Source organism: Cuculus canorus, chromosome 2 (assembly GCF_017976375.1).
Source record: "Cuculus canorus isolate bCucCan1 chromosome 2, bCucCan1.pri, whole genome shotgun sequence".
NCBI lineage: Eukaryota > Metazoa > Chordata > Aves > Cuculiformes > Cuculidae > Cuculus > Cuculus canorus.
Genome location: NC_071402.1, coordinates 51,940,828 through 51,961,549, shown reverse-complemented (window position 1 = coordinate 51,961,549; position 20,722 = coordinate 51,940,828). Strand labels below are relative to the sequence as shown.

General features: G+C 45.0%; 1 protein-coding gene across 2 annotated transcripts in view; it reads right to left on the bottom strand.

Annotated features, from left to right (window-relative positions):
- SMCHD1 (structural maintenance of chromosomes flexible hinge domain containing 1) overlaps nucleotides 1-5,301 on the bottom strand; it is an 85,912-nt gene extending 80,611 nt beyond the window's left edge. For both annotated transcript variants that reach the window (XM_054059492.1, XM_054059493.1), the window contains exon 1: nucleotides 4,964-5,301. In XM_054059492.1, coding sequence (XP_053915467.1) covers nucleotides 4,964-5,152 — 189 coding nt within the window. In that variant the 5' untranslated portion in view covers nucleotides 5,153-5,301. The remainder of the gene's footprint in view (nucleotides 1-4,963) is intronic.
- Between the last annotated feature and the right edge of the window lie 15,421 nt (nucleotides 5,302-20,722).

The following is a 20,722-nucleotide window of genomic DNA, read 5'->3' as shown; positions in this document are numbered from 1 at the left end:
TGCCCAAGGCCCCATCCAACCTGGACTTGAACACTTCCAGGGATAAGGCATCCACAACTTGCCTTGGCAATGTGTTCCAGTGTCTCACCACTCTCATAGTGAAGAAATTCTTTCTAATGTCTAGTTTAAATCTGCCCCCCCCTCCAGTTAACACCTGTTCCCCCTTGTGCTATCATCACAAGCCTTTATGAATAGTCCCTCCCCAGCTTTCCTGTAGGTTTCAGGTACTGGAAGGTCGCTATAAGGTCTCCTCTGAGCCTTCTCTTCTCCAGGCTAAACAAGCCCAACTCTCCCAGCCTGTCCTCATATGAAAGGTGCTCCAGCCCTCTGATCATCTTTGTAGCCCTCCTCTGGACCCGTTCCAACAGTTCCATATCCTTCTTATGCTGAGGATTCCAGAACTGGACACAGTATTCCAGATGAGGTCTCACAAGAGAGGAACAGAAGGGTAGAATCACTTCCCTCAACCTGCCGGCCATGCTTCGTTGGATGCGGCCTAGGATACAGTTGGCCTTCTGGGCTGCGAGCGCACATTGCCGGCTCATGTTGAGCTTCTCATCAACCAGCACCCCCAAGTCCTTCCTGCAGGGCAGCTCTCAATCACATCATCCCCCATCACGTACTGAAAACGGAGATTGCCCCAACACAGACGTAAGGCCTTGCACTTGGCCTTGTTGAACCTCATGAGGTTCTTACAGGCCCACTTCTCCAGTCTGTCCAGGTCCCTCTGGATGACATCCCATCCTTCCGGTGTGGCAACTACACCACTCAGCTTGGTGTCATCCGCAAAGTTGCTGAGGGTGCACTCAATCTCACTGTCAATATCATTGATAAAGATATTAAACAGCACCGGTCCCAGTACGGACCCCCTGAGGGACACCACTTGTCACGGATCTCCATCTGGACTTTGAGCCATTGACCACTACTCTCTGAATATGACCATCCAATCAGTTTCTTATCCACCCTACTGTCCACCCATCAAATCCATATCTCTCCAATTTAGAGAGAAGGATGTTGTGGGGGACTATGTCAAAGGCTTTACAGAAGTCTAGATACATCACATCCGAATATGTGCCAGCATAGTGAAGACATTGTCTAGCTTTTCACGAAGTTCATAGAATAATGCAATGACCCAAGTTGGAAGGGACCCACAAGGATAATTGAGTCCAACTCCTGTCTCTGCATAGGACAACTGAAAATTCACACCATGCTTCTGAGAGTGTCCTCCAAATGCTTCTTTAATATTGGCAGGCTTGGCACCACTACTGCTTCCCCCGGGAGTGTGTTCCAGTGTTTCACCACCTACAGAAGAAGAACCTTTTCCTATTATCCAACCTAAACCTCCCCTGGCACAACTTCCTGCCATTCCCTTGGGCCCTATCATTGGTCACCAGAGAGAAAAGCTCAGTGCCTGCCCCTCCTCCTTCTCCTTCCCTTGTGAGGAAACTGTAGACTGTGATGAGGTCTCCCCCCAGTCTCCTCTTCTGCAGGCTGAACAGACCAAGTGACTTCAGCAGTTCCAGACTCACTTTGCCAGTCTTAGTAACTTATTATATTCCCACTATTGCTATTTTTCTGTTTGCTTACCCCAACCCCAATTCCAACTGCTGAAACCAAAGCACCATGTCAGAACCACTGTTGGCATCCCCCTTTCCAAACTCCCTTCAAGGCAATGGGAAAAGACCTGCAGACCTTGCAGAGAAAAGCTGAAACTGGTCAGATTTAACCAGTAAAACTTCTTCCTGGGGGCATAATACTTTCACGGCAAAGGGCCTCCTTTTAAATCTAGTGGGGCTACAGTGGAGAAACCTTCCATGGCAGTATTTCTCTGGAGCATCCTTTCCTCAAGGGAGGATCAACACAGAAAAGCCAACTAATTTGAAAAACAAACAAATCAATACAAAATTCAAATACTTAACTGGAAGACCTTATGTAGCAGTACAGATTCAGCACCTCTAACAAAATATGAACACGCCATTTTGAACACTGAAATAGAACTGTGAAGGAGAACATAGTCATGTGCAACCACTATTCCTGCTGACACTGACAACTCAAAGTTTCCGTTGCAGTAGAAAACCATTACATTAAACACTGTCCAGATGTAGCACAAACCAAGTGATTTCCTCATAGAGTTTATATCCTGAAGAACGAAGTGCAAATTACACTGGATAAGGAAACTAAAATAGAATGTTTTATCATTCAAATGGTTTATCATATCTCAGGGGTGATTTAGATTAGATATTAGGAAGAATTTTTTTCCTATGAGTGTGGTGAGGCACTGGAACAGGTTGCCCAGAGAAGTGGATGCCCCATTCCTGAAGGTGTTCAAGACCAGGTTGGATGAGGCTTTCAGCAACCTGACCTAGCGGAAGCCATCCTTGTCTGTGGCAGGGGGGGGTAGGAAATAGATGATTTCTAAGGTCTCTTCCAACCCAAACCACTCTATGATTCGATGATTCTATGATTCTACGATCAGGCTAAATTAGTGCACAGTTCACCACAGTTTTTCCTCTGTGTTTCATGATATAAAACACAGGTGGGCAAACTAACAACTTTATGGCATTTATTAATCCTTCAGGAAACGAAACCATGACATAAAATGGGCATTGCCTACTGGTATCACCAGCAAACTAAGGTAAACAGCCCGTACATAGAATGAAACCTTGAACTCCAAGACATCACATTTATTACTCCCTCAGAAAATGAAACCATCACAGAAAATAGGTGATGCCTACTGGTATCAACAACAAACTAAACAGCCCGTAAGCAGAAAGAAATCTTCACCTCCAACACATCACTTATAATCCTTCAGGAAACAAAACCATCATGGAAAATGGGCGATGCCTATAGGTATCACCAACAAATTAAACAGTTCATACATAGAAAGAAATCTTCACCTTCATGAGGTCATTTATAACCCTTCAGGAAACGAAACCATCACAGAAAACAGGTGATGCCTACTGGTATCACCAACAAAGTAAACAGCCTATACATAGAAAGAAATCTTCACCTCCAAGATATCATTTTTAATCCTCCAGGAAACGAAACCATCACAGAAAATGGGTGATGCCTACTGGTATCACCAACAAACTAAAATAAACAGCCTGTATGCAGACAGAAACCTCCACCACCAAGAGATCATTTATTCATCCTTCAGGAAACAAAACCATCACAGAAAATGAGTAAACGAACTAAAAAGCCTGTGCGTAGAAAGAAGTCTTCACCTCCAAGTGATAATTTATTAAGCTTTCATGAAACCAAATCATTACATAAAATGGGTGAACAAACTAAACAGCCCATACGTAGAAAAAAGTCTTCACTTCCAAGATACCATTTATCATCCTTCAGGAAACGAAACCATCACAGAAAATGGGTGATGCCTACTGGTATCACCAACAAAGTAAACAGTCCATATTTAGAAAGAAATCTTCACCTCCAATACATCATTTATAATCCTTCACGAAACAGAACCATCACAGAAAATGAGTGGTGCCTATTGGTATCAACAACAAACTAAACAGTCCTTACATAGAAAGAAATCTTCGCCTTCATGAGGTCATTTATAATCCTCCGGGAAATGAAACCATCACAGAAAATGGGTGATACCTACTGGTATCACCAACAAACTAAAATAAACAGCCTGTATGCAGACAGAAACCTCCACCACCAAGAGATTATTTATTCATCCTTGAGAAAATGAAACCATCACAGAAAATGAGTAAACGAACTAAAAAGTCTGTGCGTAGAAAGAAGTCTTCACCTCCAAGTGATAATTTATTAAGCTTTCATGAAACCAAATCATTACATAAAATGGGTGAACAAACTAAACAGCCCATACGTAGAAAGAAGTCTTCACTTCCAAGATACCATTTATCATCCTTCAGGAAACGAAACCATCACAGAAAATGGGTGATGCCTACTGGTATCACCAACAAAGTAAACAGTCCATACATAGAGAGAAATCTTCACCTTCATGAGGTCATTTATAATCCTCCAGGAAACGAAACCATCACAGAAAATGGGTGATGCCTACTGGTATCACCAACAAACTAAAATAAACAGCCTGTACACAGACAGAAACCTCCACCACGAAGAGATCATTTATTCATCCTTGAGAAAATGAAACCATCACAGAAAATGAGTAAACAAACTAAAAAGCCCGTACGTAGAAAGCAGTCTTCACCTCCAAGACACCATTTATAATCCTTCAGGAAATTAAAACATCACAGAAAACGGGCAATGCCTACTGGTATCAACAACAACTAACCAGTCCATAAATTGAAAGAAATCTTCACCTTCATGAGGTCATTTATAATCCTTCAGGAAACGAAACCATCACAGAAAATGGGTGATGCCTACTGGTATCACCAACAAACTAAAATAAACAGCCTGTACACAGACAGAAACCTCCACCTCCAAGGGATCATTTATTCACTCTTGAGAAAATGAAACCATCACAGAAAACGGGTAAACAAACTAAACAGCCCACATGTAGAAAGAAATCACCTCCACGCGATCTGAAGACAGAGTGTGTTCTCATTTTGCATAGAGAAAAGAAAGAAAACTGAACGGACACACGAGGCAGCAGAGAACCAGTATGGGAAGAGCGTATAGTCGCCCTATGGCGGGGAAGCATATGGAAGAGCCGCCGCTGGGGGCTTCAGTGAGGCGGCTTGCAGCCTCGAGGCGGGAAAGGACCGGCGGCGGCCGCCGAACCCTCCGGAGCGCTGCGCGGCGCGCGCTGCCCTCGCTCCCGCCGCCAGGGGCCGCTCCGCCGGCTCCCCCGGTACCCCGGGGAGAAAGGAGGCGCCGAGGGAGCGCGCCCGACTTCTCCTCGACGTCCGCCCGCCCGTCCCGGCGAGAAAGTTGGAGGGAAGGGCAGTGCGCTCGGCGCCTTCGCGCTCCCCGTCCCCGCCCCGCGGCCCCGGCGGGCGTTAGCGGCGCCGCCGGCCTCCCCCGGTACCTGGCAGATGGCGCTGCGGAAGCCGCGGTAGTTGTCCTTGCCGTAGCTGAGCACTTTCTCGTCCGGATCCGCCTGTTCCTGGCGCCGGTCGAAAAGAAAGACGGTGCGGTCACCGCTGCCGCCCGGCGTCAGCAGCGCCTGACGGCGACCTGCGCGGCCGCCTCCCGCCGCCGCGGCCGCTGCTGCCATGTTGGGGAGCCGAAGAAACGCAAACCGTCCGACCGCGATGGCGCCGTCGATCGCCGCGTCCGCGAGCGCCCCCGCCCGGCGCTGTTCGTCCTCCGGGCTAGAGCCCCGGCCGAGAACGGGGCGGGGCCGGGAACGGGCGGTGCCGAGGAGGCTGCGCCGGCGCCTGAGGGCGGAGCCACATGGGGCGGAGCCAGGAAGGGGCGGGGCGGTGGTGGCGCTTGGGGGCGGGGCCAGACGGGAGGCGGGGCCGGGAAGGGGCGATACGGTGTTGGCCCTCCACGGAGGCCGCTGTGCCCGCGCTTGGGGGCGGAGCCAGGAAGGGGCGGGGCGGTTGCGCGGAAGCGGCTGCGCTGGAGCTTGAGGACGGAGCCGGACGGGACGGGCCCAGGCGGAGGGCGGGGCCAGGAAGGGGCGGGGCGGTGATAGTGCGCGGCGCCGAGGGGCTGTGTCGGCGCTTGAGGGCGGAGCCAGGCGGGGGCGTGGCTAGCAAGGGGCGGGGCTGTCGTGGCGCTGGGGACAGAGCGAGGCGGGGGCAGGGAGGGAGGCGGGGCCAGGAACGGGCGGGGCGGTGCTGACGCGCGCCTCCAAGGCAGCCGTGCCGGCGCTTGGGGGCGGAGCCAAATGGAGGGCGGGGTCACAAGGGGCGGGGCTAGAAAGGGGCGGTCGTGGCGCAGCGGTCAGAGCCAGGCGGGGGCGAGAGGGAGGGGTGGTGCCACGGGGGGGGGGGGGGGGGGGGGGCAGCCTCGAAACGAAAGCGAACCTGAGCGCCGCCGCCTCGGACGCCCTCTGCTCCGCCCCCGTTGCCGGGCGGTGCTGCCGCGAGGCGGCGCGGAGGGCCTTGGGCGGTGTCCCCAGCCCGGCCCTGCAGCCGCAGCACGGGCGGAGCTGGGCGGGTCGTCCCTGTGGCTGTCGTAGCATCATAGAACTGATTCAAAGAACGGAGTTTCCACCCACCCCCCTTGCTTTCTAACACCCCTCATCGAAGTGGGAGTCTAGGTGCGGCTGGGCAAGGACTCCGACATAATGATAACAACCGGGTAGTCGTTATTAAGCAGGTATTCTTTATTATTAGCAGCGCTGGATGCGTGGGGGAATTAATCTTCCAAAACTACGCGTGCCAAGCGAGGAAACTACGTCTTTTATATCACAGATCTATGCATAGTCATTTAATCACCCGGGAAGGTATTACATGTTCATTCCTTTTCGAAGAGTCATTAACATATCTTGACGCCGTTTTCGGAGGTGCAGTCAGACCGTTGAGTGGTCCTGAGGATCTCCTGCGGTCCAGAGATGAAGGCTAGGAGTAAACGGGGGTTTAGCCCAAACTTTGAATCAGTAGTTCTTTTTCGTCTCGTACAGCAGTGTGGATTCCAGGCTCCCTTATCTTTGTCTTGCGGGATGCCTATTCCTTGCACAGCGGGTCCCCCTTTAGGTAATCACCCCTGAAGGCACATACCACTATGGGATATACAACCTTAGACAATTGCTGTAGGTTAAGACACCATCTCAGACTTTTGCTATTCATCAGGGGTTTTTTCCCTCTTTAGAAAAAAATCCCACATTTCTCAAGGCACGTACCACTAGAAGGCATACTAGACAATTGCTAATATACGAGCTTAAACATTTGCCACTTATCTGAATCATAAAGGTTGCAAAAGAACTCATCCAGTCCAACCATCAGCCCAACACCACTGTTTCTACTAAACCCTGCCCTGAAGCACCACATCTACACTCTTTTCAAACACCTCCGGGGATGATGCCTCTACCACTTCCCTGGGCAACCCCTTCCAATGCTTTATCACTCTTTTCCGTAAAGGATTTTTTGTAATATCCAGTCTAAACCTCCCCTGGCACATCTTGAGACCATTTCCTCTTGTCCTATTGATGCTGTGAAAAGCCAGACTCAATGCCGATTTGATTATTAAGTAAGGTATCCTTTAATACGATGCCAGGCATGGGCATGCAGGGGATGTCCACCTATTGTGCGTGCAAATTCCAGTACAATTCACGAAGGTGATACACAGTCAAAGCATACATATTCATCACTTTTCCTGAAACAGGTATGCCTATTACAGTCAGTTCCTGGAATTTATTTACATAAGTTTCCTCCCCTTGGCACACATGCTATGCCCTCTGGGGGTCTTGCGCTGGGAGCTTTTGGAGGAATCTTCTTCACGGTGAACTTTTCAACTCTCCTTCTTGCACATGCTCTTGGACTCCTTGGGTACCTCTTCAAGGTTGCATCTGGTCCTAGCTGGTTCTTCTTTCTCTTATTGTTGCACTAGTCCTTGTTGTCTGACTTAAATAGATACAGTAACATTCTTTCCCATTCTTTCTAACTGCAGACTTGTTAAAATTCCTTATAAAAGCGTAAGTATCCAGGCATAGGCTAGCGAAAACTTATTATTCAAACTAATCCTATATTTTAGTTCTAAAATCCCCAAAACTATAAATAGTATTCAAATATATAATAGGTTAGTAACTTATAACAAATAATCTCTTCCTTCACTATCACTTGTTACTTGGGAGAAGAAACCAACACCCGCCTCACTACAACCTCCTTTCAGGTAGAGAACGTTGAGGTCTTCCCTCAGCCTCCTCCAAAACAATCACAATTCCTTCAGCGGCTGCTCATAACGCTTGTGCTTCAGACCCTTCACCAGCTTCATTGCCTTCCTCTGGACACGCTCTAGCACCTCAGTGTCTTTCTTGTACTGAAGGTCCCCAAACAGAAAACAGTATTTGGGGTGTGGCCTCACCAGCACCAAGCCGAGGAGCACAATCACTTCCCTACTCCTCCTGAGTGGATGACTCAGAGCTTGGATTTTGTCTGGAGGCATGAAGTTATAGTTCATCTCCTTAAAATACACTGGGTGGTCGAGATCCATAAGCTGTTGAGTCTTCTTTGCGATGTTTAATGCTTGAAATGCTTTCCTCCTCTGAAGGAAAGAGTTAGTGTATTGTCTTCAGTCTTAAAAAATCAATTTTCAATTACAACTTAATTAAAGCTTAAAATCTAATAAGGGTCTTGGGTTTTTTCGTATGTGCAAAACCCTAATGACTTTTGCGCTGTGCTGTTATAGCAGAATGGTAGGACTGGAGTACCTGTAAAACTGTTGTTGAAGTAAAATGATTCAACAAGTAAATACAGTCTTTGTTGTCATCAAGGAATCAGTGAAATATGGTTGTCAGGAAGCTGTCAAAATCTTTTGATTTCTCATTTGTTGCAGCGTAGACTAATAGATTTTCCTCCTATTATAAACAATAGGGGCATAGTTGGGATACATTTTATAAACGAGCTTGGAGAAAAAAATTCAATAATCACAATTTATGCGTTCAGGATTCCAGAAGATGCAGCTTATGTTTCTGATGGGATTAACTTGGAGAAACTGAATGTGTTCCGAGTGCTCTGTGTTCTCGTCGTACTTGCAGTCCGTTCATCCCTACTGCGTATTGTTCTTGCATTCTGAGTTTGCGCATAGCCTGTCAGTTGACCACAACGCTTTAAAATTTTCCTCAGTATTTGCTGTCATTTCTAGGGAAGTCTCTGGCGTAAGAATACATAAATGTTGTAAGTGCAAGCGTTTATATTTGTAGTCACTCTTTTGAGGGTGAGTTTTCATTGTCTGATACAACTGCTGCTACAGGTGGAGAGCTAGAAGATATACATGTCTGGACACTCTGATCTTTGACCTTCAGGCCCTCTAAAAAGATAATGCCCCTCTCCCCCCAAGTGGAAATTAAATACTTTCAAGCTTTCTTGGTATGAAATTGCATGTTCACTGTCCTCTCATTAGCAGTGCTCAAGGGGAACATAGGGCGTATAGTCTTATTGGGAAGAATATGAAATGAAAAAAAAACACTGTCAAAGGAACGCAACGCTGCTTCCATGTACTCTGTCCTGCTTGTCTAGAAAAGGTACAAACAGGAATGCTTAGAAGAGTGCAGCTGCTTCTATTTTAATGACTCTTAGCTATGAAAAGAAAGGATTGGGTTGGCCTGTAGGGGAAGTTGTAAAACAGTGAAAATGACGAATGACAGAAAAAAACCCTGCCATGCTAGAACCGAAGTTCATGCAGTTGCACTATAAGGAAGCAGATTGCATACTGGAACTCAGCACTGCGGAGTGAGAACAAAGAATATGTGTGCTATCTTGTTAAGAAAGGAACGATATCTTGCGAGTTTTTATAGAGGCTGTGACTCAGAGCCTTGACTTGATGAAATTTGGGAGGGCCTATCAAACCTCATTACTGTATGAGTTTGTTAAACAGAATTTTGTTTTTCATACTTGTCAAGTATTTCTAGACTTGAGACAGCACTTCCATTTTAAAATGCTAATTACTTCAGGGAGAAAAACGCTTGGTGAATTATTTAATGTAGTTTCAAAATGAATATGCCAAGAGGGGAAGGATAACTCTATCTGAAATCCAGGCACTTCACTTGCATGAAAATAAGTTCCTTGTTATTCAGCCTGTCTGCAAGCTGGTTTAAAGAATGCCTGCAGCTGCAAAGTTTTAAATCTGCAGTATGAAGTATTTTGTTGTAGTAGCAGTAAAGCAACCAATTATTTGTCCATCTTGCCATTTGATATTTCAGATGATGTTCAGGCATGTGTTTCTCCTCTGTGTGTGAGAATGTGTTTATCATTATTTCTTCCCTGTATCTAAATTTTTCATTCAAAGAATAAATGAATATTCAAAGAATAAAAAAAGTATCTGCTTTATGTTAAGGGAGGACATGAACTAAGTTTTAGCACTGGTTATTTTTAGATAGTAAAAATTCTGTATACATGCATTCTGTGTCTTCACTAGAAGGAAGCACACAGTAGGGCTTGTTGCAGTGGCACAGTCTATTGAGTGGTACTGGCTGCTATTGCCTACATATGCTTTGTAGGTAGAAAACTACAAATTCCCAATTATCTAACAAAATGCACTGGTCTTCCTTAAGTAACAAAGGTTTTGTATCTAAGAAGAGGATCCTATGGCATGGTGCATTTAGAACTTCATAGACCTTTGACATGGCCCATTACAAAAAGTACCTTAATGAGAACCCCTGAGGTGTGAAACAAACCAGCATCATTACTTGAACTGCTGAGGTGTGAAATGACAGCATAATTACTCAGAGAACTGTCTGAGAGAGAAATCAAAAGAATAGAAATAAACAGTGAATTCTCATCCTAACCTGCAAGCTAAGGTAGATGTGGAGAAGTGGGTTAGTAAAGTGCTGTCTGTTTGGTTGGGGTTTTTTTATTTACTTCCCAGTAACTTGAAAAAAATGAGTGAGCAACTGAAGTGACAACATCGTTGCAACAGAATCCAGTTAGTCAAGTTGAGAGAACTGTAAAGACAGTCTGTGGTTCTGAGGTATCCAACCAATGTAAGAATGGATTCAATTATATTTTTAGAAATTGAACGCAACACAGGGAGAGATGGTGAAAGACAAGGCAGGACAATGAACCATTTGTTCACCCTCCTGTGGTCTAAATTAACTCTGTCAGCTGGCCTTTGTGGGTAAAACTCTAAGTCTCACTGTTCATTGAGTACTTTTTTAACAAAAATACAATGTGACATGCTCATTTAAAATCTAGTGGAAATAATGGCTCTGATAACTACCTGTAGGATATAAATAGTTGTGGAAAGCGTGCTTAAGATGCCCGGGATTTTCAAAGTAAGAAAATATTATAGTTAAAAGCATAACAATAGGAAAAATGATTAGAAACTTCCAGCCTGTCTTACAAAGCAAGAAGAAGGGACATGGAGTTACATTAAAAAATATGCAGAACTGATAGGAAGATATACTTTTCATTAGACATTTGATTGAACTGTGAATTTTTTTTTCATATGGTGAGAATTATAATTTAATGAGTTTTAAACCATTTAAAAAAAAATCTTAAAGTCTTCCTTACTAGTCTTCCATTATTTTTCCACATTCCACACCCTCGCTCAAGAAACTACTTCCGCTGGGGCTGGCAAAGCTACAGGTGCTCATTAGGGCTCGTGGGGTGTAGCTCAAAGTAATTTACACAGGCACACAATAAACATGTATAGAAAAAGGAATACATTTGCTTTGAATCAGGTGTCCCATTCATCCTATCAGGGAATTAAGCCACTTAACCCACGAGGCACCATTAGCAGATTGCTTCCCTTGATGCATTAAGTCCTGGAGATGTTGAATGGCATTCTCTATGCTGGCTGATCTATCAGTTATGTTGAAGTAACACATGCCTTCAAAATCAAAGCAGTGTTTATGGTGTCAAATGAGGAAATAGGTCACCATCAATCAATTCAGTAATGTTACTTGCTGTACAGCTGTTACCTACTCAGCAAAAATAGCAATGAGAAACACCGATATTGAAATCACTTGGCATAGTAAAATTCTGTAACACAGCCATTGAGGTTGGCATGCCAATGAAACACGTGGGCAAAAGATCCGCAACTGTCAATCTTCCCTTTGTACAAAAGGCAGATGAGTGAGTTACAGTAAAGGCCAAGTATTTACATGTTGATCTTGTGGAAATTCAGGACATGGGCTTGTAGTGCAAGATCACAAAGCATGAGGAGCCAGCCTATTGTAGGGAAGAAAACCATGAGTGTCATGTCCTCCCAGTATGTCATGGTTTAGCCTCAGCAGCTAAGTATCACACAGCTATTTGCTTGCTTCTGCCGCACCTCTCTCCTTCTATGGGTGGATCTGGTGGTTACCTCTGGTTCTGCCTCTTTCTCTTGTTCTTGTAATGGTCTTGCTCTGTCCTCCTCTACTAAACAAACTTTTTGCGTCCGTTTCTTCTAATGTATGAGGGTGACAGATATGGGTGTGGGCTGATTCTTGGGTTCAGATGGAATGCCTCTCACCAGGCAGTAGCTGCAGTGCCTGTCACAGGATTTCGGTAGCAGCAGTTCCTGTTGTGGGGGTTGGAGTAGCCGCAATATTCTTAAACAGTTGTTTATCCCTAAGAAAGACCTGACAGACATTCAAGAGACCTCGCAACACGAGCATGCTGGTTGATACATCCCAAGGGTATTCGAAACTCTGAAGTTATTGTAATTAGCCTGGAGAAGTAGGGGAAAGTGAAAGGAGGGTGTGTCCTCCATGGATTGGATCTTTGAAAAGGTAAAAGGTATAATTATTAATAGCTCCCACTAGATGGCTCCCGAAGTACGGAGACGAACTTCTGCTGCCGGTCAGCCCTGCATGCTTGTCGCTGAATACGAACATCAAATTGGTCTTAGCACCGATGATTTTACCATACCGTAAGTCAGTGCTGCACAGCACAGTGTCCTGTTTTTTTTGTTCTGCAGCTAAAGTAGACAATTTATCACCATGGGAAAGTGAATGGGGAAAGGAAAAGTTGACCTATAGGTTGAAATAGAAAATAGTTTTAATAAAACGATAAAACTAATATTAATCCTAGGACTGGTAGTAGTAGTAATAATAACAATAATAATTAACAAGTATGCAAAACAAATACTCAGCACTGGCGCAGAGTGCGCTACAAGAATTGGCCGCCAGATGGCGCACGCCATGAGCACAGCTATCCCAGTCAGCAGGGACGTCGCTGGAGAGATCACGAAACATGGAACTGGACTCGGAGTAGCAATTGGACTTGAAGCAGCAGGTCCTCAAGAGATGGCAGCCATCGAGAAGAGATGTCCTGAAAAGATGTCTCACCTATCTAGGGAGTGTGATGTTCATGATGTGAAATACTTCCTTCAGTTTGTGTCAGCTGTCCCGAATTCCCTGCTCTCGGCATTATGCACCTTGTTACTTTGAAACTACAAAAGTCCTTTGGTTCCATGGAAACAGTGTTCCATGGCTGATCACAAAACTAAAATAGAATATCTTATCAACTTTGTTCTCATAGAACCTGAAATACCGTGGCTGCTTAGAAAGGTAACTTTTTGAGAAGAAAGCTGATTCTATCCAGCCTAAACCAGGACACAGAGCAAAGTGATAGCCTTAACCCAGCGCCCAAAGGTGATAAACAGCACGTAAACAGTGACAAACAACATATATGACAAGTGAGGTGCTACACAACACAACTTGGAGAACAAATAAAACAACATTGTGAACAGTGACAACCAAACCAATATAATGAATCCTTGTACCATTTTCTTTTTAACATGCTTAGGTTAAATCTCTCATCTCAATCCTTTATGCCTGAACGGGAGCTTGAATACTGGGCCCTCAGATTAGAAGTCTGATGTCCTTCCAGCGGAGTCATTCAAGCCCCATGTTGGGCACAGAAAAGGGCTGTCATAGTTTAGTATTAGCTGACAGTATAGTATCATGTAGCTGCTCACTCATTGCCATCTCACTCACCTGCAGTGTGTTGAGGAGGAGAATTAGGAAGTAAAGTAAAACTCGTGGGCTGAGATAAAGACAGTTTAATAGGACTGAAAAGAGAAGAGATAATAACAACAGCAACAACAACAGTAGTAGTAATAGCAATAATAAAAGAAGATACAAAACAAGTGATGCATAATTCAGTGCAATTTCTCACCACCAGACCATCTGAAGACCAATTGCGTAACCCATCTAGAGCAGTGATTGCATCAAGCTCTGCTACCTGGCCAACTTCCCATTTATACAACATGACAGACATTCTATGGTGTCAAATCTCTTTGGTCAGCTGCCAAAGAGATATGCTCCTCCTGGCTTCTTGTGCTTCTATATAGTTGCAAGACATGGGAAACTGAAAATGTCCTTAATTTCTTAGCAACAACTAAAACCATCAATGCACTATCAATATTCTTCTCATACTAGCTCAGCAGCTGCTTGGAAGAAAATTAACTCTGTTCCAGCTGAGCATAAGAATTATCTGGCAACAACAAAACCAATATGTGTTACCAACATTATTCTTGTGCTAAATCCAAAACACAACAGCTACTGGGAAGAAAATTAACTCTATACCATCCAAAACCAGGACACAGTAATACATATGTGTTGCTTCAGTTCCTCCAGCTAATATTACTTCATGTTTGATAACCTGATGTGGGGTAATTGCCCACAGAAATTGGAGAGCTATGGCTTGTGCTTTTTCAGAGTAAGCATAATTGGATGTTGGGTTCATGCCATCTCCTCTAAATAAGGCACAGATATTCACCAAAGATACCTGAAATTCAAAAGCTCAGCAATCTGATGTCAACAAAATATGTAAAACCAGAGGAGAATTTGGGGTACAAACCCATACTGCATTCTCAGTGGCTATTACATGAATTTTCGTGTGCAGCCACGCATTCTGTTGGTGTAAACAATTCAATTTCCCCTTTAGTTAATATTCTGGGAGAGATACCATCTGGAATAATTTCAGTCCTCACCATATTTTGTACTGGAGGTATTATACTTCTCTCAGCAAATCAGGCATCTTTTTTTGTGCTCTTCTATTAACTCGTCATAAGGGGGAGACTCCTTCACAGAGATGGAGGGATAACTGCAAGGGGAAGTTCCCTCTAGTGTAGGTGTATGATTAATTGATTTAGTTCCTAGAAAAGTGGTATGTGGAGTGGTTACATGTAGTTTTTCTGGTATAAATAGTTGCTGTAAGTAATGTTTCCATTTCCAGTGTGTGGCTGTATGAACTCCCCCTGCATGGGCCCTAATGGAATCGTCAGTAACCACCACCTATGAAGTATGGGTGTGCATACAGTCATGTTGTCTTGGCCTCTGATTCTTTCAGTTTCTTGTAGTGCCCAAAGTAGAACTAAAATATGTTTTTCTGTTGGGATATAATGTATAGCAGAGCCTTGTAATGTCTTGGACAAAAATCATATAGGTTCTTTCTGATTTTTCAGCTCTGTCATCTGCCACAATACCCACGAGGCTATATTATCTAGAACTGTTTCTTCTAATTCAAAAGGATATCCTTTTGTATAACTGTGCGCGCTCAATCAAACCATTTTTGCAGGCATCAAAGGCTTCTCGTTGTTGCTTGGTCCTTTGCCAAACAACCTTCTTCCTAATATCTGCAGAGGGTGCATTAATAGCACCAGATGTGGGATACAAGTTTTCCAATACCCTAAAAGACCCAGAAAGGTTTGTAATGGTTTTACTGTGGTTGGTACAGGAAATCGCTGGACTGATTGCTGTACCTTATTTAGCATTTCTGTAAGCTGTCCATGCCAAACTATTCCCAAAAACTGTACGACAGTGCTAGAGCCCTGTCTTTGTTTTGGATGAATTGCCCAGCCTCGGTCCTGTAAGTGCTCTTTCAGCAGTTCCTGAGGGGATGCAATACAGGACCTGATGGTCACCAATGCTAGTAAGCTCATCGGTGACGTCAAGATTGGAGGCAGCCTGGGCTGCATTAATCATGCATTGGTGGAGTTTAAGGTCCTGAGGGATATGGGACAGGTGAGGATTATAGTCAGGTCCCTAAATTTTAGGAAAGCAAAATTCCAACTCTTCAAGGACTTAGCCAGTAGAACCTCCTGGAATACGGTCCTCAGGGATGAGAGAGTGCAACAGAGCTGGCAAATATTTAAGGATGCTTTTCATAAAGCGTAAAAGTGCTCAGTTCTCAGATGTAGGAAATCAGGCAGAGAAAGGAAGAGACCAGCATGGCTGAGTCTGGACCTGCTGGTCAAACTGAAGAGCAAGAGGGAATTGCACAGGTAATGCCAGCAGGGACAGGGAACCTGGGAAGAGTAGAGGGACACTGCCTGGTTGTGTAGGGATGTGAACTCGGCAAGGAAAGCAAAGAATAATGAGAAGGGCTTCTATAGGTTTGTTAAAGAAGGCATAACCCCCTGATGAATGAAAATGGTGACCTCGTATCAACAGGTGAAGAGAAGGCTGAGGTACTCAACAAAGTTTTTGCCTCAGTCTTTACTGCCAGCCACTGTCCTCACTCTGTCTGGGTCAATGAATAACAAGATGGGGACCAGGGCAGTAAAGCCCCTCCCACTGTAGGGGAAGATCAGGTTCGTGACCACCTGAGGAACCTGAAAGTATAAGTCTGTGAGACCTGATGAGATGCATCTCAGAGTCCTGAGGGAGTTGGCTGATGTGGTTGCCAAGCCACTCTCCATGATACTGAAAAGTCATGGCAGTCAAGGGAAGTCTGTGGTGATTGGAAGAAGGGCAGCATTGTACCCATTTTTAAAAAGGGTAGAAAAGACGACCATTGGAACCACCGAGCTGTCAGCCTCACCTCTGTGCCTGGGAAGATCATGGAACAGATCCTCCTAGAAGCTATGCTAAAGCACATCGAGGACTGGGAGGTGATTCAAGACAGCCGGCATGGCTTTACCAAGGGCAAGTCCTGCCTGACCAACCTGGTGGCTTTCTATGATGGGTTGACCATATTGATGGACACAGGAAAAGCAATGGATGTGATCTATCTGGACTTCTGTAAAGCCTTTGACGCAGTCCCCCACAATATCCTTCTCTCTAAATTGGAGAGATATGGATTTTGTGGGTGGACTGTTAGGTGGGTAAGGAATTGGTTGCATGGTCACATTCAGAGAGTAGTGGTCAACAGCTTGACGTGCAGATGGAGATCCATGACAAGTGGTGTCTCACAGGGGTCCGTAGTGGGACCAGTGCTGTTTCATATTTTCATTGATGATATTGACAGCTAGATGGAGTGCACCCTCAGCAAGTTTGCAGATGACACCAAACTGAGTGGTGGAGTTCTCATGTAAGAAAGATGGGATGTCATCCAGAGGGACCTGGACAAGCTGGAGAAATGGGTCTGTGTGAACCTCATGAGGTTCAACAAGGCCAAGTGCAAGATCCTGCACATGGGTGAAGGCCATCTGTGGTTTCAGTACAGGATTGTGGACAATGTGATTGAGAGCAGCTCTGTGGAGAGAGACTTGGGAGTGCTGGTTGATGAGAAGCTTAACATGAGCCAGCAATGCATGCTCTCAGCCCAGAAGGCCAACCGTATCCTGGGCTGCATCAAAAATAGCATTGTCAACAGGTCGGGGGAGGTGATTCTCCCCCTCCACTCCATTCTTGTGAGACCTTACCTGGATTACTGTGTCCAGTTCTAGAATTCCCAACATAAGAATGATACATAGCTGTTCAAATGGGTCCAGAGGAGGGCCACAAAGATGATCAGAGGGCTGGAGTAGCTCTGCTATGAGGACAGGCTGAGAGAGTTTTGGTTATTCAGCCTGGAGAAGAGAAGGCTCTTGGGGACACCTTGCAGTGGCCTTCTAGTACCTGAGGGAGGCCTATGAGAAAGCTGGGGAGGGACTTTTTACAAGGGCATGAAGTGATAGGATGAGTGAGAATGGCTTTAAATTGGAAGGAGGAGATTAGACGTTAGGAAGAAATTCTTCATGATCAGGGTGGTGAGATACTGGAACAGGTTGCCCAAGGAAGTTGTGGATGCTCCTTTCCTGGAAGTGTTCAAGGTCAGTTTGAATGGGGACTCTGGCAGCCTGGTCCAGTGGGAGATGTCCCTGCTCATGGCAGGGGATTTGGAACTGTATGGGCTTTAATGTCTCTTCCAACCCAAACCATTCTATGATCCTATGATTCTATGAGTTAGATAGCTGCTTTAATTTCTTGTTGTGAATCTGCCATAATCAATAGATCATTGATATAATTGTAAACAATAATGCTGCCCAACCATCATGCTACATCAGCTGCTATCTTTTGGTAGCAAATGGAGGGACTGTGTATCCCTGAGGCAATACTTGGAAAGTATATTGCTTTTGTTGCCAGGTAGTGTCTTCCATTGATGTGGTAGATGAGGTGGAGGTTGGTTGCAGAGTTGGTGATGGGTATAGGGGCTGTTGACTTTTTTGCATCAATGCAAAGCTCTACCATCAGTGAAACCTTTCTGATGTTGTGATCCCATCTATTTCAAATTGTGGGATGTAATCTTGTACAAGGTCATTCCATATTTATTTCCTCATCAACCATGGTGTAACTCCTTACAGGTTTGCCAGTCTTGCTTTATTCACCACCTGAACAGATGGTCAAAAAATTACAGTCCCAATTTTCCTCAAGGTATTTGCTGAAGTACCTGCATCACCTGTAGCATTTGTCACTGCTGTTATAATCAAAATTTTTAGTGAGACAGGTGGTTTTCTCAAAAATGAATCATAGAATGATTAAGGTTGGAAAAGACCTCTAAGATCATCAAGTCCAACTGTCAGCCTAACGCCACCATGCCTACTAAGCCATGTTGCAGAGTGCCACGTCTACACATTTCTTTGAACACCTCCAGCCAGGTATGGAGACCCCACCACTTTCCTGGGCAGCCTGTTCCAATGCTTGAACACTCTTTTGGTAAATAATTTTTTCTAATATTGAATCTAAACCTTCCCTGGCATAACTTGAGGCCATTTCCTCTTGTTCTATTACTCCCCTCAGACTCCTCTTCTCCAGGCTGAACAGTCCCAGTTTCCTCAGATGCTTCTCATAAGGCTTGTGCTCCAGATGCTTCACCAGCTTCGTTGCCCTCCTCTGGACACACTGCAGCATCTCAATTTCTTGTATTGAAGGGCCCAAAACTGAACACAGTGTTTGAGGTGCACCCTCACCAGTGCTGAGTACAGGGGCATAATCACTTCCCTGGTCCTGCTGGCTACATCATTTTTGATAAAAGCCAGGATGCTGTTTGCCTTCTTGGCCACATGGGCACACTGCTGGCTCATGTTCAGCCAGATGCCAACCAGTGCTCTCAGGTGTTTTTCCTCCAGGCAGCTTTCCAGCCACACTTCTCCAAGCCTGCAGCATTGCATGGGTTTGTTGTGATTGAAGTGCGGGACCTAGTATTTGGTCTTGTTGGATCTCATACAGTTGGCCTTGGCACATTGATCCAGCAAGCCCAGGTCCCTCTGAAAAGCCTTCCTGCCCTCAAGCAGATAGACAGTCCCTCCCAATTTGGTGTTGTCTTCAAACTTACTGAGGGTGCACTCGATCCCCTTGTCAAGATTGCTGATAAAAATATTAAACAAGACTGGCACCAACACTGAGCCCTGGGGTACATTGCTTGTGATTGTCTGCCAACTGGATTTATCTCTGTTCACCACAACTCTCTGGGCTCGGCCATCCAGCCAGTTTTTACTCCGCAAAGAGTACACCTATCTAAGTCATGAGCCACCAGGTTCTCTAGAAGAATGCTGTGGGAGACAGTATCAAAGGCTTTACTGCATTTTGATATTTCTTGTTTCTTCTACCCTGTCTGGATTGGATCCTGTAACCAATGCATGAGCCATCCTGATCTGCTGCACCAAATACCTTCTTCCATTAAACATCAGTTTCTGAGAGATGACACTAATTTGACAGGTTCTGCATATGCTGTTAAAACTGCTGCACACAATCATTGTTGTAGTGTATGTGCAATAATATCTTGCCCATCAGGACCTCTGATATTTTATGACTAAGCATATCCTCATGGTATCTGATCATCATTGGCTATAGGGCTTAATAAATGTTTTTCACCCATTAATAAATGGGTAGATGGAGCTCTAGTATACCCAGCTCATAAAATCCACACCAGCGTGCCTTCCCACTCTTTTGCTGATAGATCTCTAAAAATTCCCTTAACTCTTTTAAGTGTAAGTAAGCTTGATATGCACTCCCCCATGCACTTGTTCCTGCTGCTCCATCATTTGTATGAGACATTGTTCTTGACCACCTCCCAGCCTTTTAAATCTGGATTAAATTTAAACTCAATCTTGTAGTAGTAGGATCCATTCCAAATATTTCCATTCCATTCCTTAGGATCCCACGGCCATTTTGTGACAAGAGCACAAACTTAGGGAAGTGAAACCTTACTTTGTCCATATTTATCCCTTTGTTTATTTGCAGTTGTCATTACCCTCTACAACTACCTGAAAGGATGTTGTGGAGAGGAGGGAGCTGGCCTCTTCTCCCAAGTGACAGAGGACAGGACGAGGGGGAGTGGCCTGAAGCTCCGCCAGGGGAGGTTCAGGTTGGATATCAGAAAAAAATTCTTCATGGAAAGAGTCCTTGGGCACTGGAACAGGCTGCCCAGGGAGGTGGTCAAGTCGCCTTCCCTGGAGGTGTTTAAGGAAAGGGTGGATGAAGTGCTTAGGGACATGGTTTAAGGGAGTGTTAGGAATGGTTGGACTGGATGATCCAGTGGGTCCTTTCCAACCTGGTGATTCTATGATTCTATGAAACCAAGAATCACTGACTATTGAACAACAACTAATTTATTTCAAAACCAGAGTGTTCTTACAGTTCAAAGGTTGATATGTCACAGGAGTTGGCCCACACTTAGTTACAGAATGGATCACTAAGTGGCGACAGCAGTGCTGCAAGGGTCACCTATATACTTTTAGAGTTTCAGGGGGAAAGGGAGGATCATATAGTATATGTTCACTCACCCACTAAAGTGAGAACACTCAGCCTAAAGGAGACGGCTATGCTAGGTGTCCCTACCACAGGGAGACCTCGTATCACAGGCATCCTGCTTCGGGAAGACTCAAAATATCCACCAGCAGGGGCTCCTTTTGTACCCAAGTCAGTCTGGCGCTCGTGGTTGTATATGATCGTGATGACACTCATCAGCTGAAGTCATCTCTGAAGCAGCATCAGGGTGAGGTTTGTAACTCACGTCACCTATCACCTGCACCGTGCCTG